This window comes from Oreochromis niloticus, linkage group LG17 (assembly GCF_001858045.2).
Source record: "Oreochromis niloticus isolate F11D_XX linkage group LG17, O_niloticus_UMD_NMBU, whole genome shotgun sequence".
In the NCBI taxonomy this organism is placed as follows: Eukaryota; Metazoa; Chordata; class Actinopteri; order Cichliformes; family Cichlidae; genus Oreochromis; species Oreochromis niloticus.
Window position 1 is genome coordinate 1,905,739 of NC_031981.2, and position 25,547 is coordinate 1,931,285.

The 25,547-nt window shown below is 44.9% G+C and overlaps 1 protein-coding gene across 3 annotated transcripts in view; it reads right to left on the bottom strand.

Annotated features, from left to right (window-relative positions):
* Positions 1 to 49: 49 nt before the first annotated feature.
* The window catches only part of ano8b (anoctamin 8b), a 37,707-nt gene continuing 12,209 nt past the window's right edge, over positions 50 to 25,547 (bottom strand). Inside the window, exons 1-20 of one of the 3 annotated variants that reach the window (XM_019346699.2) lie at positions 21,239 to 21,384; positions 18,972 to 19,082; positions 17,267 to 17,399; positions 14,106 to 14,244; positions 13,927 to 14,023; positions 13,649 to 13,765; positions 13,434 to 13,561; positions 13,182 to 13,343; positions 11,365 to 11,517; positions 10,962 to 11,088; positions 10,397 to 10,452; positions 10,239 to 10,313; positions 10,015 to 10,149; positions 7,776 to 8,023; positions 7,305 to 7,464; positions 6,839 to 7,222; positions 5,128 to 5,319; positions 4,809 to 4,940; positions 4,024 to 4,134; positions 50 to 3,701 (exon numbers count right to left, since the gene is read on the bottom strand). In XM_019346699.2, coding sequence (XP_019202244.1) covers positions 2,952 to 3,701; positions 4,024 to 4,134; positions 4,809 to 4,940; positions 5,128 to 5,319; positions 6,839 to 7,222; positions 7,305 to 7,464; positions 7,776 to 8,023; positions 10,015 to 10,149; positions 10,239 to 10,313; positions 10,397 to 10,452; positions 10,962 to 11,088; positions 11,365 to 11,517; positions 13,182 to 13,343; positions 13,434 to 13,561; positions 13,649 to 13,765; positions 13,927 to 14,023; positions 14,106 to 14,244; positions 17,267 to 17,399; positions 18,972 to 19,082; positions 21,239 to 21,293 — 3,465 coding nt within the window. In that variant the 5' untranslated portion in view covers positions 21,294 to 21,384 and the 3' untranslated portion in view covers positions 50 to 2,951. Of the gene's footprint in view, positions 3,702 to 4,023; positions 4,135 to 4,808; positions 4,941 to 5,127; positions 5,320 to 6,838; positions 7,223 to 7,304; positions 7,465 to 7,775; positions 8,024 to 10,014; positions 10,150 to 10,238; positions 10,314 to 10,396; positions 10,453 to 10,961; positions 11,089 to 11,364; positions 11,518 to 13,181; positions 13,344 to 13,433; positions 13,562 to 13,648; positions 13,766 to 13,926; positions 14,024 to 14,105; positions 14,245 to 17,266; positions 17,400 to 18,971; positions 19,083 to 21,238; positions 21,385 to 25,547 lie in introns of those variants that run through there. The other 2 variants (XM_019346698.2, XM_019346700.2) reach the window with 2 other exon arrangements.

The window sequence follows — 25,547 nt, forward strand, 5'->3', positions numbered from 1 at the left end:
TATGATGTTGTGTAAGTGAGGCTTCCATGAAAATGTCTCATCTTTGAGGTTCGGCTCGGGCTTTAATGTAGCTGCGGTGAGAGTCTCACCTGTTCACATCCACTCTGAAACACAGAAACATTAATACGTCCATTCAGTCCTTTCCTGCTTATTCCAAATGAGGCAGACGATGTCCGAACCTTTCAAAGAAGCTGTTCTGATAAAGAGTCCGAGCTTCGGTCCTAATGCAGGCGATGCCTGCGCCGTGACGCTGCTGTTCCTCCAAACGTTACAGATCTCTGTTGCAGAACATGTTTCGCTGCAAAATGAAAAAAGTAACAAGCCGATTTCTGTTGTGATGCTCTTCAGCTTTACCCGAATAAGGTGGGAATGCACACATGGAAGTGACCGGACCTCCGCTCGGCATCAGCAGATCTATTCAGCGCAAAGTTCTGCTTCTCTATGGGACTTTTTCAAATGATGATAAATGGACTCTTATGCACCATGAATCATTTATCCCTGAAATCCTGATGCTGCAAGAATAACAAGGGTTTCATGACACTGTGCTCAGCTACGTCATAACCGTCTCGCTCTGCTGCTCCCATGATCACAGACGCTGATGATGTCACGTTTGTCTTAGCCTCAAAATGATATTCCTAAAAATGATAACATGACTGCACAGACTATTTCGGTATTGCATTTAATGTCAGTAAGAACTTTTTGCCTCTCGGAAAGAACATTTTTCGTCTCTTCTGCAGGCATGTGAGCGAAAAATGGACAGACTTTTAAAACTAACACATTAAAGCTGCAACAGAATACAAAAACCTGTTTAGCCGATGGAGGCTGTTATTTTAGGTCAGGGTAGGTTCTTTACATTAAATAGGAAACAGGCGATCTGAGAGAGCTGACACTAAAACATAAAGGGGGAAAAATGCATAGAGTCTGGGTGAGGATGATGCTGTGGAACTGGGGTTTGAGGTTGGGTGGGGGGTGAGTGTAGAGCTTTAATACTACACGTCAACTTTAACTCTGTATTATTGCCCGAATCCTCGCCGGAGGTGAAAGTGTGGAAATGCATAGTTAATGTTTCCATATCTCGACAGTGCGACGGCCTCTGAATCCTGTCTCAGTGTCTCACATCATCACAAACTTGTCAGACTGCTTTAATTTTGCTGCCTGTGGTGTAGACTGGTGACTAAATAACCAGCTTCTTAACGTCATCATTTTATGTGGATAAACTGGCGCCACCTTCTGGAGACCCCGCAGAAGTGAAATACCAGCTAAGGGTAGATGTGCTGGGCTCACATGGATCATGCAAACAATATGCAAAGTACAGTACTGTGAAAAAGTTTTAGGCACTCTGAGATGTTTGTATGTTTTTGTAAATCACATGATGTCATCCTGCTTTTTGAAAAATGATGATGACCTCAAAATGTATCTTCAATGAGAAAAGGGAGTCCTGCAACACATGCATTGGTCCCTGCAGAACCTTGATGGTGATGTCATCAAGTAAGTCAGTAAATGCATGAAGGGAGAGACGCAGCCCGACTCCAGAGAAGGATTCTGGGTAAGATCTCCATAATGACTGAGCGACATGAAGAACTGCAGCTGCAGGCAAGTCTACTGTGGAAAAGTAATTAAATCATGTTCTTGCTGATGTAGGGTTTTTCTATTTACTGAACTCCTGTCAGGTAAACTGACATCACGTGTTTTAGTGCCTAAAACTTTTATAGAGTACTGTACGTCTTGGGTTAACATTTATTCTGAAAAGTTCTGCACTGGTTAAAAAAGGGGGAATTTCCATCATCTGCAAATAAAAACAGCTGTTCAAGAAGAAAAGAAAACATGAATATTTTGAAAGCTCGTTGTTGCCGACAGCATGCACCATGTGAAAGGGGGAAATGAAAAGAAATGCAGTTTTTTGCATAATGATGAGGCAGGCTGGTGTGGGCCCTCTGTGCCGAGGTGGTTTCTATGCAGGGCGTCAGGCTTTAGTGCAAATGTTACTTCTTTAACTCTGTGCTCGTTTGCCAAGTCTAGCTGGAGTTTGTGGAATGAGGCACCATCTGTGTTTACAAGGCGCTCTACGGGCTCGGATGGAGAACAGCATGCGACGGGCATCTCTGCTCCTTTTCCTCAAAAATCACTCGCTCTTCCAAAATACTGTGATTTTTACGACTTACTGAGCTCGCCGCTTTCTATTCGAGCAAACCGGGTTCTGCAAAGCTCAGACCTCACCTCTGCTTTGAAAATAAAGCTGGTGATACATCAGGGGCGACTGTTAAGGAGGGGCTTATGCGATGATTGACACTTAATAAAAAAACAAAAACACTGACTCATATTGCTTTTCCACTCTTCAGCTTCAGTACGAAAGCGAAGGGCCCAACAACTCCTCGCAGTTTAAAAATGAGACCAATTTCTAACGATCGTTGTGTGGTGACAGCTAAAAAAACACTCTCAGTAATTATTTGATGTACAATCTCTGATCCGTTCATACCGCCATGTAAGCGTTTTCTCCTTAGACTCCTCCCCTCCACGACAGACTGTCACGTGTTGGTGTGAAGCCAACGAGATGTTTACAATTTCTGACAAGAAGAAATCAGGAAACACAGCTCTGCTTTAAAGGCTTAAAAATATTAGAAACGCAGCTCATGCATTTCTTTATGTATTGCAGACAAGGAAGAATTTGTATATTTGTGTGTGTGTGTGTGTGTGTGTGTGTGTGTTCGGTCATGGGCTTTCGTCTTTCTTACAAAGCCTGTTTTTTTGTTTCTTTCTTTTTTTAAATTTATTTTTGTCTCGCAGCAAAAAAGCCAAACCGGAACAACAGTCTCGTCTCATCAGCTTCAGCTCCGAGTACACCGGCCTGTGACAGCACAGAGGGCAGGTCAGGCCTTCCTCACAGTAAACACGTCACCTGTTCAGGTGAGATGGAACCAAAGACAAGTTGGGCTTTTTGTTGTTGTTGTTTTCTAGATTTTAAAACCAGCCGCGTCCAAGTCTGACGAATGTCCGTTCTCTGCGCCTTCCCCTCCGGGTGAGGGGATCTCGTCTGGAACGCCATTCAAGTCAGACCGGGAAGGCTGTCTTTCCGACGTCTGCGATGATGACCCCTCTCCTGACCGGGGCAGCGGAGCCCCGTTCGTGCAAGTCCCTCCCTCGGATTTCCCAAAGTTAAACAACTTCCCGGGGTTGAAGGCTTTATTGGGTGACTGAGAACGCTCCTGAGAGCTGCTACCTGATAATGACGATGATGACGGCGCCGCTGTCGCCGTGGCGCCGGCGGATGTGGCGCCGGTGGCCGCAGAAGCCGCAGCACCTTCCCTCTTATTCTCAGGCGACTTGAGGAATTTGAAGCTCAAGAAGCCGGGCAGTTTTGGCTCGCTGCCCGTGGGTGACTGAGGGGAGCGGGCGCCACCCGAGGAGAACTTGCTCTGCAGCGGGATGATCTGCTTCAGCTTCATCACGTTATTATTGGCCAACAGGGAGCTGGGCCTCTTGGGCTTGTCCGACCCACCGCTCCCTCCTCCGCCTCCACCCCCAGAACGTGATTTGCTGCCGTGACCTTTGTCGTGGTGGTGATCCCCCGAAGGGTCGCCTTTGCTGTCGTCCCGCTCCCTCTCCCTGCGAGCCATGTGCTCTGCCTGCCTTTGCCTCTCCTCCTCCTCCCTCTTCCTCCTCTGCAGCTGCTGGTAATGCTGCTGCGCCTGCCGCTCGTGCTTCTGCAGAGGAAGGGAAACGTTCTCACAATGCATTCACAAAGAATCAGCACTAGCCAACTACTACAATACTGCAGCGCGACTTGTCTAAAAAAGCCTTACTACAGTCAGAATCTTGCATTAGTGCTCCCGGGGCAGCTACAAGCTAATCTCTTTTTCTGTGTTGTGCAGCACAGCTGACACCTTTACAGTAACACAGTCATTTTGCTACAATATCAAAGCAACTTTAGTCATTTATTTCCAAAAAGAAACAACTGCAGTTCTGTAGCATCATAAGGTTAATGAGGGAGACTTTAAAGGGCTTCTTCAAACTCCCTGAAGTCACCTTAAAGGCCTCCCTGCGCTGGTAATCCAGTTTAGCCATCTCCTCTTTGACCCACGTAGGAATGTCGGGAATAGCCACATGGATGATGTATTTCAGCAGGATGGCAAAGTGCTGCAAACAGACAGAGAGGTGGAAAACAAGTCAAACAATTATAAAGTAATTCACGTACAGTAAATAGGACACAGTGCTTCAAACACCCTCTTTAAGCAACTTGAGGTCATTCTTGCAACGTTTGGGCTCAAACTATCTTCGTTATCAGGGCAGCACAGAGCTGCAGGCTGTTTACCTCTGTGGCTGCAGACGGCCGGCACACAGTGAAGCACAGCCAGTTTCTAAATATGTTACAAGCTGCAGCAGCAGCGTTGTGCACAGAGGGTTTCAGTTCCTTTGTTCATGCGTTTGGTGAGTTAAAACCGGTTTGATGTCATCGCTTTGAACAGCACGGGCGATTTGATACTTTGGAATAAGTTGTTACACAAAAGGGGTTTTTTTGGTCAGCGAGTAAAGATTATCTCACTGCAAAAACTATAAAATGCATAGTTATAATATAACAGCACGTGTCATGACGTGACCGCCAATCTCCTATTAGTAAACTATTTCCTGTTGTGTCATGAAAGTGGAATCTCGGTGTTAAACAGTTTACCGTCTGATGAAGTGGTTTGAGTAAATGTTTGTTGTGTTAAATGTCCATCGCAGTCTTTACAGGTAGGAAAACTGTGTGACGGGAAACGGCTGAAAGAGCGCCGCTGTGTTTCCGACTGACGAGCAGGAAGTAGCTACGGTACCTCAAGGATGACGATGGAGATGATGGCCATCTCAGGGCTGAGCCATGGAAAAAGACGCTGTAGCTGACCACACTGACCAATCAGGTAGCAGTTCACTATGATGGCAATCAGGCCCATGGCTTCCATCGCAGTCTGTGAACGGGGAAAAAAAACAAAACAGGTTTCCATTTTTTTCTGACTTTGCTCTTAAATCAAGTTCAGCCAGACTCTGATTACTGATTAACTTTGGTTATTAACATTAATGCCGTTTGTGTGTTAATCGACTCCCCTTAACCTTTAAATCCATCACTTTTAGATGTTCACACAGTGCATTTCTTACCTGCCACTGGCCGATGCTCTCCACACGGACTCCAAAAGGTCTCTGCAGGCCGGTGCAGAGCTTAAAGGCATCACTGCGGATCTCTATGATGTTGTTGATGAGAGCGCACATGGCAGCCAGAGGAAAGGCGGAGGAGAAGAGCACCACGTAGCCAAACTGGACAAACATCTCCTGGTAGTCTTGGAAAGTGTCCTAAGAAGGACAAAGTGGAGCAATGAGCCAAACACGGTCTGTTCAGTACGTGACTACGTGCTGAGGACGACGCTGCATTTTCTGTGGACTAAAGTCATTTGTAGATGAGATATTTAAGATATAATGAGATATGACAGTCATACAAGTGTTTGTAACCTTTTGAGTTCTGTAGGATTCATGTTGTAGTTCTCATATTCAAAATGTGACCAATTTATAAAGAGAATAACAGAGAACGTGTCATTCTGCCTGTAAATATTAGACGTTTAGAATGAACTGTGATGAAACTCTGCAGGTGGGTGGAGTCGAGTCATGTTAACAATCCAGCAAACTGTGGCTTACATCTACCGAGGTCTGCAGGGTCAACTTAACGATTTATTGGTCAGAAAAATGATAAAAAGGCTTATGACTTAGAAACTATGATTATTACACGTGTGGTGGACAGTCAACATCAGTCGACATATGTAAAGTACTGATTTTAAAAGACTCAAAATATCACATTTGACTCAGATTGATCTGAAGCTCAAAGTGATAGTAATGCTGTACCGAGCTATGTAAATCTATGCAGGCTTTTAGTGATTCTAAGTTTCACGTTACTCAATCACCTCTGATCGCTTCTTCAAGGTCAACTGAGGTCAAACTTTCAAGAAAATCTCAGATCTTTAAAACTATGCTTCACATTCTGCTGCCCTATGGGGATACTAAATATCACACTACAGTTTGGATCCAAATATGTCACACTTGACCTCTGACCTCACTTTTGCATTTCCCTTCTGTCAGTAGTTTAAGGAGCTTGGAAAAAAAATAGTCTGGACTTCTTTAAGTTTCCTTGAAGATGTTTCATCCGAGAAGCTTCTTCAGTTCTAAGAGCGACTGGTGGACAGTCCCAGAGCCCTGTGGGAGTGTCCCCAAGAGGGTCGTGGACGCCCTATTGATCCTCTACCTAATCACACGAGCCAAGGTGTGAAAACAGGTGTGGGTCACAATCAGTCAAAGTTTTGGGTGAGCTCACTGTGAAACCTAGCCCCACCCTATCATGTGATTTCCTGAGGTCAAAGGGCCCAGGATGTGAGTGGGCGTAAAGGCGTCTGGGAAGGATCTCAAAACTGGATTATAGATGTGTTTTAAGCCCCGCCTCTGTTCAAAGATGGTCGTCCACAGTGGACATAGATGTTTCTTTCACTGAAGAAGCTTCTCGGATGAGAGGTGAGAAGAAGTCCAGACACTTTTCTTTCCGAGCTCCTTAGACTAGGATGAGCTGGATGACTGAGAACCTTCACAGACACCTTCTGTCAGTTATTTCAAGTCTATTAAAATGAGTTTCAAAAGCATAAAAAAGTTTAAAAAGAGCAAAGTAAACACCGCCCAGAGAGTGAGTCTGTGTTTGAAACTGTCACTGATGTGTTTCTGCTGGGAAACAGGAGGAAATGATAATCTCCTACGACAGTAATAACAGATTAAATATGAGAACAACACCCAGGGTAACAGGATACGTGCAGGGTGAGTACATATGCACACTTACTGAGTACGTCTGCATGCAGCTCTCCATCTCCGCCTGGGTGAGCGTGGTGCTCTCTCTCTCCTCTGGGGGATCCATCCACGATTCCCTTTTCGTTTTCGGCTCGACCCTCTCGGCGCTCCGGCCTCTTCTTCTGTGACGCAGCGATGTGCTGCCCTCAGATCCAGAAGGCAGCGGGGCGGCGGCGGCGGCACCAGCGGCAGCATTAGCAGCCTCAGCCCCGCCTCCGCTCGAGTCCTTCACATCATGAATTCCGTTGTCGTCGTCGTCGTCGCACATTTCAAACACCGAGGCCGGGTCCATTCCCTTTTCCACCATCGTGGGGCTTCCCTCCTCCAGAAAGCTGCTGTCCACGGGGGGCCCACTGCACGCCGCCTTTCTGTCCACCTTAACGACGACATCACTGATCAGTTACGTGATTCAACCTCTAAAGCGTGAACAAACTAACGCAGGTCACACGGCACTGTACCTTCTCTATGAAGCTCACTTTCCTCAGCTTCAAGCCGCAGTCGATCAAACTTTCCTCCTCCGTCTCTCCTTCGCTGAACCTCCCGCTGTCAGCCTCGTCCTTCTCACCTCCCTCCTCCTCATCAGGCACTCCACATCCTCCGTTCAGACACTTCTTTTCCCTGAGAGCAGGTGAAGAGGCAGATAAACGTCAGAGTAACTGTGTGCCACTCACAGCGGCGTTCCGGTGGTCTGTGCACTCGGTGTCTGATAGCTATGAATCATAACTGCATGCGGTGCGTGAACAATAGCAGAGGAAGTGTCGTTCTGTCTGAACCCGAGCGGCTCTGTTTGTAGTGACTAACGCAGTAAGTGTTGGTGTGAATGACAGCTAAACGCATCAACGTCACGGTTCGCCACACCGACACAATCGGATCTTTCAGCACATCCTTTCTTTACTGCATCATCTTTACTGAACAGCTGACAGCACCACCTTCTTTCTGGCTGCCCCACTCCAGGCCTGGTGCCCCTCAGTCCGGGTCCTGGCATGGTCTGGTCAGTGGGAGATGCCATGGCTCTTCCAGCTGCCAGCCGGGCGTATTTCAGCAGCACTGAGAGCAGCAGGTCCCACACGGCTCGCAGCGTAAGCTCTCCCAGCTTATGACGCTCATACAGGTAAGGCTGCAGCACCTCCTTAACGTTTTGAAGGAACTGGCGTATGATGAGTAGAGTGGCCAGCATCTGACAAACACAAGGCAGAGAAACAGCTGCAGCACTCACAGATCGCAGCAGACTGATTGGAGCATTTAAAAGGAACACAACAGGATGGATTACAGTGGACAGAGCAGAGAGAGAGAGAGAGAGAGGTCTTCATAAAATAAGGGAAGAACATTTCAAATAAAGAGACATGTATGCAGACTGTGTGCTCAAGGAAAGCTCCGCCCTATTCAAAGCAGTGGGAAGGACCCTGTAACTGGGGGTCCTGAGGTCTGTGTTAGGCAGCAGATCTGGTTTATCCTTCAGTCGTTGTGTCACGTCCTAATCTAACTCTAAAAAGTCCAGCAGCCTCCCACCTACAGACCTCGCTGCACACGGCTGACAAGAACGAACCGCCGATCTCAACTACACTGTTTCACCAAGCCGAGACACAAAGTGACGCACAATATTCAACGTGCACACCCCAATAATTAAACCTCCACCCTGTGGCAGCACAGGCTCGAGTGAAAAGTTCATCAGTCTTGAAACTACAAAGTCTCTTTAGACGCAGCAGTCAAGACGTGTGACAGGCTTATCTGTGGACAGCTGACTAGAAGCATCAAAGTTGTCATGTTTTCCCGGCTTTGTCATGGCTGCACCTCTTCCCACGGTCCCACAGAGGCCCGGTCCCTCGTTTAAATACTTTGACCTGTGGGTGAACAGGAGACGTCCAAAACAGGAACGTGTTTGTGCTTTAAAAGGAACTGACGGGAAGCAGAACGGCTACAAATAAAATAATTTCATTCGTTTTAATCTCATGTGTGAGTCCAACAAGGACAAAGTTCTTTGTTTCTGAAAAACTAATCTGAGAGAAGAAATATAAATGATGCGTGACAATAACAGAGATTAAGATTAAACGGGTAACTGAACACAACTACACTCTTATCATTTTGGGATTCATGTGTAATAACACTGTAGACCTTCATTTATGTTTGATTCTTATTGGATGTGAACGTGTCTGTCTGTGCACACAGGATTTATTTAGCTTTACAAAATAAAGCTGCTTATTTAATCTGGTTAAACTCTGTGATCTCCTGTTTTTTCCAACAAATAATGTTTCTTTGTTTGTCTGATCTTGTCAATAACCACAAAAACAGAAACTGAGTTGCATTAAAACATAACTGAGCTTTAACAGTCAAAGCCAAGAGTTTAATATGTCTTCATTCATATAATACACACATGCAGAGGTTAGACATTTCAGAGACTGCATCACTGCAAAGCTCAGTTCCTCCGGGTCAAACACTGATGCAGAAGATGCTACAGCACAGAAACACAGAGAGCATAATGGACATAATCTTCTGTCAATAATGGACAGTACAGGAACTGAGAGAAGGAGACGCTGGTCTCTGATTGCTGATATATCTCAGCACTGCTTAGTCACATAACAGCTGATTTCTCTCTCATCAGCTGGAAACAAGAAAAGTCTCACATGTTTTCAAACTGATCCTTCGTGGGAGTTCTAGTAAATGGATTAACTGACTCTGAAAAAGCTTGTACCTGGGCTGTGCTGGTTTAAACTGGGAAAACTGGGAAGTCAGCTGACACCGAGAGTCTGAAAGGTGGAGCAGATGGTGAGAAGCTGAGGGACAAGACGACTCACAGAGGGGAAAAAGCCCAAGAAAGAAATCCACAATTCCCGTCACAAGGATAACCAAGGACTGATCCCAAAAGAAGAAGCATGAAGAGGCGTGTTTTGAGAGTTGATGTCATTGAATATAAAGTTTGTTTTAGATAATCAGACATTATCTGCTGACAGCTACAAAGTCCCAAGTCTCCCAAATACAGAGACGTAATGAAAGCAGTCCTGCAGCCATTTAACAGCGTGGAAGTTTGGAGCTTTCAGCAGACAAACCAGCACAAGTTCTTTCCAAAGCACAGCTGCTCACTGATTGGCACCGAGCTGGCATGCAAAGGCATAACGGAGGTGGTCAGAAACGGACCTCTGACCTTCCCTACACGCGTAACAGGGATCGTACTTTGTTCCCGAGTAAAGCCCTGAAGAACCAGGGAACAGAGACCACCAGCATCTTGATCTTCAGGGAGACGTGAGGCAGCACATTGACCCGGACCTGCCGCTGCAGACTCCTGATCAGAGACAACACCAGCAGCATCTTCCACAAACGGACAAACGCACAGATGTGCGGATTAATGACAACGTCGACGAGTGCGTGTGAGTATCTGAGCGGCGGAAACGTCTCACCTCTTTCAGGCGCTCCATGTCTTTGAGGTAGAATCCGATGTAAAAAAGGCTGAGATAGGAATTTACAAACTGAAACTGCAAGAGACAGAAATGCCAGGTGTGATTAAATAGGAAGAGGAATTGGCACTATAAATCCCAAAGCAAAGGACGACACTTACAAGAACCATTTTGATGATGAGATTTTTCTCATAGGCACTCTGGAGTCTATAGTTTTCTGTGGAAACAACATCAGCCATCTCTTAACACACCTGGCGAACCATTAAAAAAATGCAGCACACAGTGAAAGTTTTGATAATTAACTAATTAAATAGTAACTAATGAACAGACTGGTACTTCTGTAGTGCTTCACTCCTTTATTTGAGCGCTCAAAGCACTTTCTTCTACAAGCCTGATTCACCCAATCTCACACACACACACACACACACACACTCACACACACACACACACACACACACACACACACACACTCATGCCTTTTTCGTTCAGCCTAACATTCACACACGCTGATGGACGCATCGTGTCCAGACTGCAGGAACCTTCTGATTAGTCCGACCTGCTTGACCTCTCGAGCCGCAGCCAGCTCAGCAGGTCACGCTCAAAAGGAATTGCAAGCGATTCATAATTAATATTAAGGAAGCGACTTTTAGAAGATCATCTTCAATAAAAGACGCTCTGCTCTGAATCTGCGGTTACGTTTTACCGGCCTAGAAGCTCAGCGCTCACCCATGTCATTGAGCCAGCAGGCGATTTTCCTGTACACCTCATCACATGCAGTCACAGTGATAGCGAGCATGATTTTGGGGATGAAGCGAGCCAGCCGAGGCATTTCCTTGATCCCCATCACAAACTCCTGCAGAGACACAAATACAACTTCTCACTTATCAGCCCCCAAAGGAAATAAACACTCACATTCTGGAGCCGGATTATGAAGCGTGCAGTCTATTCATGTATTATCAGTTACTGTTGTTTTGGTTTCGTGGCCATTAAAGCTTCTTTAAAACGCTTCATTACGTCAAACTCTAAAAGAAATCTGACAAAAGAAGATGATTTTTTGGTGTTAAATTTGCTGCTGCGTTCATCAAAGCGGGACACAACAAAGAAAACAGATGCTGACAGCTGGACTGACCTGCAGCTCAAAGCAGATGAGCATGACCAGGAAGACAAAACAGAGACAGAGGATACAGATGGGCAGGCTGACCAGCCACCTGAATAGACGCCTCCGCCACGGAGGATAGTAGAACTCCTCGCATCCCGTTATAGGACTGCAGCGCTTGATTCCCTGCAGACAGGCAGAGAACATGAAAGTGTTAAAGAGGAGAGGCTGGAGGAAAAAGTGTTATCTGTAGAAAGCACTTTTATTTGAGTTCTCAAAGGTAAAAAGTGAAGCGGAGCCTTCAGCCATCGATACACGGGAGACTCGCTGCCTTTATTGTTAGCTTTAAATGTTCCTTTTTGATAAAGCCAATATTTCAGGGGTGGATCAGGTGACCCTGAGCCACTCATTAGTGACACTGTTAGATAAAAACAATAACAGTCATATTTTTGTTTTGTGCTTTTTCTCCTCTTTGCATTTTTTTCTTCAACTTTTGAAAACACAAAGTGCAAAATGTGCACGTTTCACATAAATGGACATAAATGGACTGTTTTCTACTCACTGCTCAAAGCACTTTATACAACTCGCCTCATTGACTCACATCAGTACTGTGGTTAAGTCGAGGCAGCCGTCAGAAATGAAACCCGTCCTGTCGAGTCTCTGATCTAAGCATTTACTGTAATTCATTTGCTTCCCATTAAGTTTTGAATCCATTTTAAAATTCTTGTATTTGTTTTTAAGTCTCTTAATGGTCTCGCCTCTTCTTATCTGTCTGAGCTGCTTCACCCTGATGTGCCGCCGCCTGCTCTCAGCTAACCAGGTGCTTCTGACTGTCCTGGAGACATTTTAGAAATCCAGAGGAGACCGAACCTTTGCAGCTTTGGCTCCCAAAATGTGGAATGAGCTTCCTCTCAGGCTCCATCCCTCAGCTCATTTAAAAACACACCTTTCCTCCTCGGCCTTTAGCCGATGTGAGTTATCATCTGTGTTTTTGCCCTGTGTATGTACCTGCACCGATTTATTCTTTTGTTCTCTTATTTTTATTTTTGTACAGCACAGCTGTTATGTTGTTTTTGAAGTGAAATTCTCACAAACACTGTTTATGCTTTTGTACTGAAGTACTTTCTATCTGACATTCATACTTCATTATTTTCTTTCCCGAGGATATTTGGCATCCAGGCTGGAGCAGCCAGGGATCAAACCACCGACCTTCCGATTAGTGGACGACCTGCTCGACTCCTGAGCTACAGCCAGTCAATCAATCAATCAATCAATCAATCAATCAATCAATCAATCAATCAATCAATCAATCAATCAATCAATCCTCAGTTCCACTTCTGACATCTCCTTGTAATGGGGTAAAAAACTAAACCTCCGTTCCCAAATTATATAGTTGAAGTTTCTGTCAATAATAGCAGGAGAAAAAAGTCAACTGTACAGGAGTCAGCATCATTCTGATGTGGCCGCTATCATTGGTGAGCATTTATCAACAGGTCGCTGTATTTTCAGCTGTAGTCCTGCAGGGATGTTTTTCCATAACAAGGACAGCATGTAACCAGTTTCACCAGTGTTATACTGGGAGCTTCCAAGAAGCTATTGTTTCTCATTTTTAAATATTATCTGGATATTTGCCCACTATAGAGCAAATATCACTCAGCTTCATTACATGTTGGACTATTTGTTGATTCATGCTCTGCTTTAAATCTGTCCTCCTATTTTCCATCAACTTTCAGATCCACATTGTTCACCTTTAATTCCTGTTACAAAGCTTTGTTCAGTGTTACTCTGCTGTATAGTCTCTATCTGACGGTGTAAAGCACCTTGACTGAGTCAGAGTTAATTTCTCTCACCCGGAACTGAGGCCGTGGTTCCTCCAGGGACTCTGCAGGCGCGTCCAGCGTTCCCCACTTATACGCCAGCTCCGCCCCCCTCCGCTTCCACCGCTCCAGAAACAGAGTGGCCCACACCACATTGAAGAGGGCAAACACCACGCAGCAGATGTCCCGGCTCGTCTGAGGCAAGCATGCAGACATTTATCGGTTTGATTGGGCGGTGTCATTGTTTCCTATTCCTACACAAGCACACGGCTCGTCTCTGCTCACCTGATCGGACTCGGTGAGCATCCAAAGCACAAAGCCGATCACGGCAGGATATAACATGGAGGTGGTGTAGAAGCCCAGCCAGGCAAAATACATGGCAATCTTCACCCCGAAGTAGTCACAGATATCATCTGTTTATGAGATTGATAAGATACCAGTAAGGCAAACAGCAAAGTCAGAGATGGAAACAGCGTAAAAGCGTGCTTTAAATTATTAACCTAACGGCTGCTTCTCACAAACAGCCTGGACCCAAGACTTCATCAGCTGGCTGAGGATCCTCTGCTCATGGAGAGGGAACACCTGCTGGATCACACCTCTCGCACTCAGCTCCGGGACTGCAGAGAGTAAGCGAGCAGCAAAACATATTTAAGCAGATAATTTACTTTATTTAGTTAGAGAGAGAAGCACTCGAGGAGAGGAAACCATAACTGCAGTAAACAATCACACACATCGCAGCCTCCTGAAGACAACGGAGCGTTTAGCTCTGATCACTTACTGATTGGCTGGCCTTCCAGGAAGCTGATATTATGAAGCACCTCCCCTTGTTTGGCACGTAGATTGTCCAGCCAGTATTTAATGATGCTCTGCCTCTCCTGCAGCCGCCGAGAGGAGGAAGCAACGTGAGAAAAACGTTTCCCAGTGTAGTTACCTGGGAGTAACTGGAGTCGCACTGACCTGCGAGGTGAAGAAGCACAGCTCGCTCTCGATGTTCTCGTAGATGTAGTCCTCCTCGCAGGAGAAGCTTCGTGTTCCTCCACCAAACTCGGGCTTCACTGCTTTCCTCAGTCCCATTTCCTCGGCGCCTCGCAGCAAACTGCACGACGACATCAGGCAGGTTTTTTTTTTTAAAGCCAGCCTCAGACGCCCAGACTACATGTTTAATCTGTGTCATCTGCAGTGCATTAATCTCGTCTAATTAAATCTGCTTTTGTTTCTAATTGCCTACACGGCAACACCCGGGCTCTCACACTCTGCTGGTGGTTACACTGCACATTACGGAGGCGGCGAGAGGAATAATGGGAGTAATTACATAGTAACAGCAACACGCGGTGTTGTCTCTCTTTTTACAGCTATGAATTATAAGCATGTATGCCTGCATACTGCCACGGTGCTTTTTTCTTCTAACATGAGTTTGGACTGTTGGTTAAACCAATGATTGAACACTAAAAATAATCCCAATAATCACCTGATTTATCTCCATTTATTCACAGCACTGCAGCATTTCTGTTTGGCCAGTTCTCCTTTTTACCAAGGAAAACAATGGTTTGTCCTTCAGCTGTAATGTCTGAACCTCATCTCATTTCCCATCATGCCTTCCTGCACATCTTCTATCCCCATGCTCTCGTCCTCTTTCATGCCCACGCTGTCTTCTCTCAGCCTCCCCTCTTCATCCATCGCTCTCCTCCCCTCCTTCTATCCCATCATCCTTTTTTCCATCTCCGTCTGTCCTTCCCGCCGGCCTTGTGCTGAAATCTCAATAATAATGCATCTCCCTCTCTGTTCCCTACAGGCTAAGAGCTCACCTCGCCCTCACATGTATATATAGTCTTTACACGCACACACAAAGAAGTACAGCCGATGTGGGCCTGTAACAGCCATCCATCATGCAGCTCCGTGTACTCGCAGGGGCAGCACAAAGAAGCACGGACGGCACCTGATGGATTACAGCAGAAATCTGAGGTGTAAGCTTCTGTTTCACGGCTGAATACTGCTTACAGCGCAGAACCGTCACAATAAAGGTCCTGGTGTGAGGAAGAAAAAAATAAGGCTTTATCTGTTTAAAGCAACTGTTTAGTAATCGAAGCCAAAACCAGGAGGCCTTTTAGAGGCGTGCAGCTGCTGCTGCCAGGAATCTTAATGAGATTCTCTCTTTTCTTATTTCATCAAAAAATGTTCAGCTTTTTAACAAGAAAATACAAAAACACAAAGAGAGAAAGTCTTACTGTGAGGCTGGACGCAAAGTGTGGACAAAGCTAACCTTGTAAAAGAACGTAATACTGCTGATGGAGAGCTCTGCATGTAAGGGTTTATGCTAATGTAGCAGAGGTAATGCAGAAACTCAGCAGATCCAAATGCCACACTGTAAACTGCCCCGTCAGAGCAGCAGAATGAGTAACTGATGACACGTCAGGTAAGAAAATGTTCTGTTACAGCTGAATTTGCTGCTTTCACATAAATGAATGAAGCCTTTCTGAAAATAACGAACAAAACGCTCCCGAGGCCACACGTACAGCTCCATCCTGCACCCAGAGCTGCTTCTCTTTCAACAATGATAACAACACAATTATAAATCATGTGATGATATAAAACACGCAGGACAAATGGCACAGCTGAACATATCCAATAAAACTGAAACAGGAAAGGATTTCACACTGCTTCATGGTGGACCAGGAATCATTATCCGAGGGGAATTCAAGAGGACGTGGAGTACTTTCTGGGTTATGATTTCTATCACATAAAATGTAGGTCAACCAACAACACAGCAGGTGTGTGTGTGTGTGTGTGTGTGTGTGTGTGTGTGTGTGTGTCTTTACATATCTTTGTGGGGACCAAATCCTGGTCCCCATGAGTTTGAGACTAAAAATGTGATTTCAGTGTCAGGGTTACAGTTGAGTTATGATTAGGTATCATCTCTAGGCAGGTGTATCTCTTAGGTATTGATTTTTCATGGTTAGGGTAAGCAGTTAGGGAAAATGAGATGTCCCCACAAAGATATGAAAACACATTACAGTGTGTGTGTGTGTGTGTGTGTGTGTGTGTGTGTGTGTGTGTGTGTGTGTGTGTAAACAGAGAGACTGATCGGGTCAAACAGCATTTTCTTTGAGCAAAACCCACTGGCACACTTTTAAAAAAGCACTCAGTCCATCCTTCCTCGCCACCTTTCCTCACCACTTCCTTTTTGCTTTTCTTTACCTTGCATCCTTTCTGCTTTTATCTCTCTCTCTCTTCCACGCCCCTTTGTCTCTCTCTCTTCTTTTCCACAATCTGTCCACTCTTATTGCATTTACAGGTAAAAGGTTTATTTTAGATAAGCCCTTTGTCTAAAAGCGCAGTCAGCACAGAGGACTCAACATTTGTTAAGAGGTGAAATGCAGCACAGGAGCAGCTGCCACCCTGATCCCCAGATTGTATTTCTCTGTATTTATACGTCAAAGTCAGCACTGATATTAAAGTGACCCTGGACTCATCTGTGACGGTCTGTGACAGTGGGAGTGTAATCACAGCAGATCCACTTCACAGAGGTTAGCATGACGCTAAAGCCTCTGGAAAACCTGAAAGACCAGCAGCAGAGGAGTAATGCTGATTCACCAGGCGTCAGCTCCACTCGTGATTCACAGAGTACGAGCTAAACTGCTGCACCTACTATAAGCTGCAACTAAATTTAAAACTATGATAAACAGAGGCGCTGCTTCACACCGACACAGAACAGCAGGGTTATTCTCGTCTTTTACATCCCGACTCCCGTAGTAACGTTCAAAAATAACTACACCTCGAGCCAGTGGGGGACGAGGCGATATTAAGTAATATCTGCGATGGGTAGTTTGTTAATTATTGATCAGTTAAAACAGCACCAACATCTAAACTATGATATGGCTGAAGAAGCAGTGACGACGAGAACAAGCGAGAATAAAAATCAGTTTTATCATAAATCTATAATATTCCAATGATTTTAAATGAGAGAGTGAAACATTGAACCAACTGATTAACTAGAAGAACAGTCGAGACGATAATCAATAGTAAAGTGCTGCAGTCCTACTGTCAGCGGCATCAGCCAACAAAATGAACAGAAGCATGAACCAGAGACTTCTTTCTGATTTGATTGGTTGATTTCTTACTTTTCATACGTGGCGGTGATGAAGAATGCGTAGACTCGCGTGTGTTTATGATGTCGGATCTGGATGATGAGCTCTGGGATTCCCAGTCGGATGTGGTTCAGCAGCCATAGTAGCGTGTGGTCATCTGTAGTATCTGTAACAGGAAGTGGAAACACAAAGAGCTCGTGTTCACGCCCCCGTAGGATCTGCCGAGTACTCCCACAGTCTTTGCTTTTACTGCTGAGCAGCTGGAGGTGTAAGGTCAGACTACTGAACACGTGAGAAACACTTTTTCTCTCTGCTGCTGTAAAAATCATCACGTTCTTCTTGGCCTGCAGGGTGCCGGCCTAAACTAGGAAATAAGAGCGCATTTAACATTTTTCCAGCGATACTACAGCGACTGACTGAGCGTCGGAGTAAAAGCTCGTGTTCACTGCAGTTATTGGAAAGTTAACATGTATCGATAATAAGACTAATGTTGCTCCAGGACTGTCATTGCAACTGAAAAGTCTTATTGTATGCTGCGGCCAATCAGCTCTCAACAGTCCTCATGGTAAGTAAAGACCCTGCAGCACAGGTGTCCAACTCCAGGCCTCGAGGGCCGGTGTCCTGGTTTTAGATGTCCTTGATCCAACACAGCTGATTTAAATGGATAAATGACCTCGTCAACATGTCCTGAAGTTCTCCAGAGGCCTGGTAACGAACTAATCCTTTGATTCAGGTGTGTTGACCCAGGGTGAGATCTAAAACCTGCAGGACACCGGCCCTCGAGGGCTGGAGTTCGACACTCATGCCCTACAGTCATGGGGAGAAACCCCAACAATCACACGATCCTCTATGAGCCAGCACTTGGCGACAGTGGGAAGGAAAAACTCCCTTGTAACAGGAAGAAACCTAAGGAATCGGATTCAAGGATGGACGGCCCTCTGCTGGGACCGGTTGGGAGTGAGGGGAGGAAGATGAGACAAAAGACACACCATGGACGAGAGCCAGAGATGAATAATAACTAATGATTAAATGCAAAGTTGTGTTCAAACATATAGAGAGTAGAAGAAGAAACAGTGCAGCCCTCAGCAGTCTAAGTTAGATCTGATCCAGGTCTAACTTTAAGCTTTATCAAAAAGGAGCGCTGTAAGCCTAATCTTAAAAACAGAGACTGTGTCTGTCCTCTGAACCTTAAATATTTCAGTTCTTTCTTTGGTCCATGTGATTGTTTCTGCCAAAACTGTATAAATTTCCTCAAGGCATTCCCAGGACATCACAATGGGCCGAACAATCCAAAGAAACACTGTGCCTCCGAGAGCCAAACAATAATTCAACAATAAGTCTAAAAACACCAGCCCTGACTTTTGGTTTGCAGAATACGAGGCGTAGCCTCCCAGGTGAAAATTAGGCGTTCGACCCGTTCCTCTGCCAACCTCCTCGGCCTGTGAAATGAGTCTCATAACCGTCAGTTGCACTGAGGGTCCTGGAGCTGCATTAATGTTGTGCTTTAAGAGCAACACCTACATCCATCGCTTGTTCCAGCATTTCAAACACAGGGATTACCCTCTTTTCCTACATGAAAAGCAAATTAAAATGTGTGTGATGATGAACAGTAGCTCCACACTGAGGGTTAACTGTAGACAGTTCTGTGGTTGTGATATCAAAGGTTAAATGAATGAGCTGTCAGTCGGGGTCCTCACACATATAGAAACAAGCAGGAATGTGTGTGTGTTTGATTGACCTGCAAATGTCATGAGGACGTCGCAGTTCTCTGTGGGCACCGTTTTCATCCAAGACTTATGAGACATGATGTGTCTTCCAGCCTGCAGCAGCCGCTTCCCGAACAACTTATCTGAAAGACAGAGAGACAGACGGACACTCAGAGAGGGGGACAGTCACCTTTTCAAAGAGACAGAGTGTAAGCAGAAGTGGCATTTTTAACATTTTCACACACCCCCGCCACCTGAACCCACTTTACCCAAACCCTTACCCCTGCTGACACACACACACACACACACACACACACACACACACACACACACACAACGGTCTTTCTTGACGGGAGAGATTTAAATGTCAGGCCCCTCTGACTCACAACACGACACTGACTGAAATAATCCTGCCCTGCCAAGACCAGAGGCCACACATTGTTCACCACCCTCTGCTCTGATTTATCTCACACACACACACACACACACACACACACACACACACACACACACACACACACACACACACACACACACACACTTAAAGCTGTTATTTCTGAGTGTTGTGATATGTGGTGAGTCTCAGAGACAATGCAATGCTCTGCACAGCGGAAAACAAAGTCTCTCACATGCATGAACTCGGTCTGTGTACATTTACTTCATCTGTGGTTCCTGAAGTCCAGAGCAAACTGAAAATAGCTCGACTGTAGCCACACAGTAATGTGACATTCAAAACGCTGCCAACTCCAGGCGGGCTGAGGGAAGACCGAGACAATAAATTTTCCTCCCTGGATCCTGTAACATCGCTGCAATCTCCAAATGGGCTTTGCTGTCGCTGACACCTCGCTCATCTTTCAACAACCTCACTGAAAAATTGGAGCCAGTGCGAAGAGTTAAAAGAAAGCTGAGTGAACTGCGATCGGTGTAAGCTCACATCCTGCTCAGCTGTCACAGGACGGTCTGTGTAAACGGTTTACGAGTCCTAAATAACAACGACAGCAGCCTGGAGAGGCCATCCCACAGCAACCCCCCCTAATGAAGAGCAAAGTCAAGAAAGGTGGAATCGCAGTCATGAAAAGTTTATTTTTGTATGTTTGTAAAAGGTATTTGTCAATGAGTAAAATGAATCTTACAAATGTAAAAGCTCGTTGTCAGTCTTATCAGTTCAGATATCACTTAAATGCTTTTAAAATGTGGCAAACAGGGAAGTTGAGGCCATGGCTGCTAATTTTATTACGGTGCTTTAAATCAAACTGTCACATTAATGCATCTCTGCAGTGGTGCCATCAGCGTGTCATTCGACTTCCTGGAACTGCGAACAGACGGACGTCCGGTTCGGCTTCGGGGAAAAAAAGCCACAGAGTTTATTTGCACATCTAGATTTGTTTTTCACCTTAACATTATGTCTGCACATCAGCACTGGATCAACGTGCATTATGAAGTCATCTCTGTATTCATGAAAGGTCACGAGATCGGCTGGTATAATCCCTCAGCGTTTAAAGCTCTACCAATGCAGATTTATTTATTTATTTTAAACAAATAGAGCAAATTACCAGGTGTACCACGCAGGTGTTACTGGCACTCGAGAGCCGTTTGTTCATGGCTGACAGATCACCGATAAAACCCGCTGTAAGTAAAGCACGCAACACACTGGGCTGGCTAACTAAAACAAATAAACTACAACAACTACAGCCCAGTGCTGGATGCTGCACATGTGACGTATAAACAGGAAGCTTTTTGGTGATTTTTAAACATTTTATTTAACCAGGAAGTTCCCACTGAGATTTAAAACCTCTTCTTCGAGGGAGACTTGGCCAAGATGGCAGCAGCGAGTATCTCACAGTTACAAAAATCCTCAAGGATTCAGAGTTTTGATTTAAAAGCACTTAATGAAATGAATTCTGTTGTTTTCCAGTCGTTGTGCAGCTCGTTCCAAGCCGAGGGTGCAAAATGGACAAAAGCTCTTTTTCCAAGTTCAGTTTGTGCAAATGGAACAGAAAGCAACAAATAAGACAATAACAAGCAGCATGTTTCACTGCAAGCAGGAAACATTATTGTATTATTAAGAATGGATGGATCCACCTGACCATAGTTGTATATTATAAAATATACATAACAGTATATTTTACAGTTTTTATTATTAAGGCCATTATCATTATTATTATTATTTACCAAATATATACAAATATATCCAGTAAATCTAAAGACTCGTCTGCCTCCTGTTATATCAGGTGTCTTTTGTTGAGAATAATGATTTCAGTACCAGCATCAGTATTTAAAGAGTCCCTCGAGTACTTACGAAGAGGTTGCAACCGCTTTATATGGTTCCACGCTGATTTTCCTCTGAAGAACATTTTTAAACATCTCAACAGGCCAAAGAGGAGACGGAGGTGTTTGGAGTCTTTATTCTTCAGTGCTTCTCCTAGATACTGAAATGTGACTGGTTGTTCCTCTGTGCTTTAGATGAGATGCTGCAGGCAGTGCTGCAACATGACAGCAATTCTAATGAGTCCTGTATTCATCGCTGAAGGCAACACACACACACACACACTTGGAGCAGCTAACAGATTGGTTTTAACAATTCAACAAAGCTTCATTTTATGTGTCCTGGTGTTTGATTCATACGTCGCCCATCAAGGCTTTAATGCAGAGACGGGCTCGTGCTACAGCTTTGTGTTTGCACGTTTCTCCCCCTTTGCTATAGAAATAACCCGCCTCTCGTGTTCTGGGAATAAGTTGTTGTCATTTTCATAGAAATTTATTTCCATCAAGCAGCACAAATGAGACCACGGCCAGATAAGCAGGTATTTTTGGAGTGTTTTGAGGTAACGGTTTGTAAACAGCAGCAAATAACGGTATTAACATGGCTTGTACAGTGAGGGTCGTGTGAGTTGTTTACTCTTTTGATCCATATTTATCTTTAAACAACATCTCGGTAAAGACTATGGAGCAGGTAGACAGAAAAAAGATCCCGGATGTCATTTTGGTCGGTGAGACTAACGTCTGAGCTTGAAAGCCCCTTTGGCCCCGTAACAGAAACCAGGTCACTGTGGAGTCGGCTGGTCCAGGACTCACAGTCATACAGATGTATCACTCACGGCCTTCAGAGTGAGGCGGCTGCTGCGGGGCTAATGCTTATCAGACAGCAGCCAGGCAGGCATAGCAAGCAGGGCGTCGTTCTGTGATCTGAGTCGACTCTGAAGTCTTTCTCTGGGACGTCTGTGTGCGTGTGTGTGTGTGTGTGTGTGTGTGTGTGTGTGTGTGTGTGTGTGTGTGTGTACATGAGATATAAAGTATGAGATTAATGGGGTGTAATTCAGTCATGAAACTCAAGCAAAGCCTTTAAATGAAGGTCACAGACACTCAAAGAAAGACCTGATCTGTCTTCAGCGCCTGTGTGAACAGTTTGATAACTGATTGCCATTTATGTGACCTTGAGCCTCTTTTAAAGATTTTGCTCTGCCAGGTAAAAGCATGTTTGTTTTTAAAGTTTTTATGAACTTAATTTTGAGCTCAGTCTTTAAAATGGGATAAAAGCTGGGACTGAAAGCAAGCAGCAACCTGCAAGCCTGAGAAATGAAGGCAGCAACAGAGACTCCATCAGGTACCAAACATGGTCACAGCAGATACAAACAGTGGCCAAAACACACAAGTTAAGCATTCAATCTGATAATAATATGTTTTTATGTGTTATTGAGTTTGTGGACAACTAATTAATTGTCTTTTGTTCCTCACTCAGTCCTCACAGCTTCCAGGTTTTACCTCAAACAAACTCATGGATGTCTGGTTAGACAGTGAGGGGTTTTTTTATTCTCTGCCAAAAGATGTGCAGACAGGAAAAAGATCAAATGCACATGCTATGGAAAAAAAGCCTCATTAAACTGTCAGAATAAGCAGATTTAAGTTTGAAGTCCTTGAAAAACTCATTTCAATGTGAAATAAACTGGTGAAAATAATGGAGCAAGTGATTAAGGGCCCACACAGGCCTGCAGACTGGTCGGCTACCATCTGGCAGTTTCTGGTCATGAGTGAAAAATGACTGAATGAGTCCCCAACCGCTGGGAAGTGGTTGCTGGAAGTTGATGGCAGTTGTAGTGAAAATGTTTGCTGAAGGCTCCGTCACAGAGGGCTACAGTAACCCCTGGCAACCACCTGTCACTGGGAAAAATGAGTATTCCCCAACCAGCTGGCCAAAACCTCCCAGTGATTGTTTTGCTGCATCGGTCTGAATGGAAGAGCCGGACAAACAGTTACTCTAAACATGCACGTTTTCAAGTTTCACTACTGCTGGAATATTTACTGAGATTTCCAGAGAAACGTGGAAAATTAGAGGAAATTTGCTCCAAACTAAAGAAATCACAGTTAGATTATTGTTGCAGCACCTTCTGTGCAACCGGCGTAACCTCCAGGAGCCACTCCCAACCGACTGGTAAATACACATCTCTATCTAGCAACTGGAGGTTGTATCATTTCGGATATGGCGGACAACTCATGAGCAATATGCACGTGATGTCATGTGACCCCAACACTCAGAGCTGCTGGGAACCCACGACTGATAACGCTGATTGATGTGGGACTATGAAGCTAAAGGAAGATGCTTTTACCTTGTGGTGCGTCACTATGTAGATAATGAGCGAAGCTTTGCGTGGCAGACCTACAGACGTCCTTAATGAGCATCCTTAGAAATCTCATTAAACTTTTACTGCAGCTTTCAGGTCCTACAATGAACCGCAGGACATTTGAAGACCGCACATTTCTCTTCACGAACTTTCAGCTCATCGCTTCAAACCACATTCCTGAAAATATGGTCACAGACATTTGGTCCCGAACAGAAATCAAATGTGTTGCTTTAAGTAACAACCGGCAAGGAGAACACGTTTATGGTTAGCAGTCATAGCTTCTGTGCTTCACACAGGAGGAAGTTCGGTGAAGCGTCGCACTCTGATTTATAAACAGGTTTCATATAAACAGAAAGCATCACAGGAAGGCACACGCACACAATCAGCCAGCCTTTATCATCATAAGAAACTGTCTATAACAATATTATGTAGTCTTTATCAAATATTCTGTCATCATGAAGTCTGATTTGTTTTCCTCAAAAATGACATCCTGAGAAAACAGCAGGTTTGATGATTCACTGATGAAATCTGTTAAATCAGTTTAATGAAAGTCTGTATTGAGCTTTTGAAGACTGGATGTTTGGTCTGTTCAACAGAGAGTCTGAGACAGACATAAAGTAATAAAGGCAAAGACACAGACACAGCTCCCAGCAGACAGGAAGGACGGCAAAATATAAAACAGGCAGAAAATACTTGTACTGTCACATCTAATGTGCAAATGACCCTATTACAACGATTACATCAGTAAGTGGGACAGCGAGCCTAATCGGGTTCAAACACCCAACAGTTTCATTTATGTTCCGGACTTGTTGCCATCCTGCGAGTCCACAAACAGCCACAGAGGACCCGGAGCTGTAACCCCAACACAAAGAGAATGACAGCTGTGCATTTACTCGTACAAACACACAGCATTTCTACACCGAGTCACCAAATCAAATCGTGGCGCCGAGACGAAATAAATAAAACATTAGATCATTTCGCCCGAGCACAAAATGATCCTGCGTGTCTCGAGGAAAGCAATAGAAACCACATCCGTCCTGCTTCCTCCTGCTCCCAAACACTGACTCACTCCATCGCGGCAGCGGCCACCTCTCTGTACCACCGCAAGGTACATGTACAGACACCGACATCGACCAACGCAAACACTTCGATCTCGTACACCACGTCCTTCTGGCATCTGCACACACAGATGTGTTTTAGAGGATATGAAAGGCCCTCATCCCAAAGCAGCACAGCATTCCTCCTGCCTCTCCTCACTGTCCTTCCCCTCAGTCTGCTGCTCTCTCTCCTCTTTATATCTTTTTGCCAGCATCACTGTCTCTTTTCCTCCATCTAAATCCTCTCTTTTCAGCCCTTCTAGGCAGAATCCATCAACCCCTCCTTCCCGCCATGCTTTCGTTTTATCCGTTTCTCTCCTTCAGCTCTCCTGCCTCCTCTCTCAGTCGGGCTGTCTCAAGAGGTATTTGTCATCATTGTGTACACAGAGCTCTTACGGATGATGCCTTCACACAGGCAGGGGGAAATCCAGAGGAAGCTTTATAGTGTGCTATAGAGCTAGAGAGAGCCCGCTTCCTACGAAATTACCCTCACCCTAAACCATTCTTCATCACTGAAGGTACACGAGGAAGATCACGCCGCTTTATTTAAAACACACACAAACACCAGCTACGGTTTCAAACAGCCAGGCCCAGTGATAACAAGCCATCTTCTTTTTCCAGCTGTTAACACAGGATGTTGAGGTACTTTGGGATAAGTCCTAACATGCTCATAATTAGAGCCCGACTGATGCAGCATTTTCAACACCCATATTTAATCATTTAAAATCTATCAGCTGATATTTTTTTCCTTTCAGACACATCTCTTTTTTTTAAGATGATTTTTTTGCATTTTTTGCTTCCTTGGATGTGTAGCAGTGAAAGTTAACGGGCTATAGGTCAGACCTGAACCTGGCCCCCTGCGCTCGCACCCACAAACAGATTTTTCTGACAC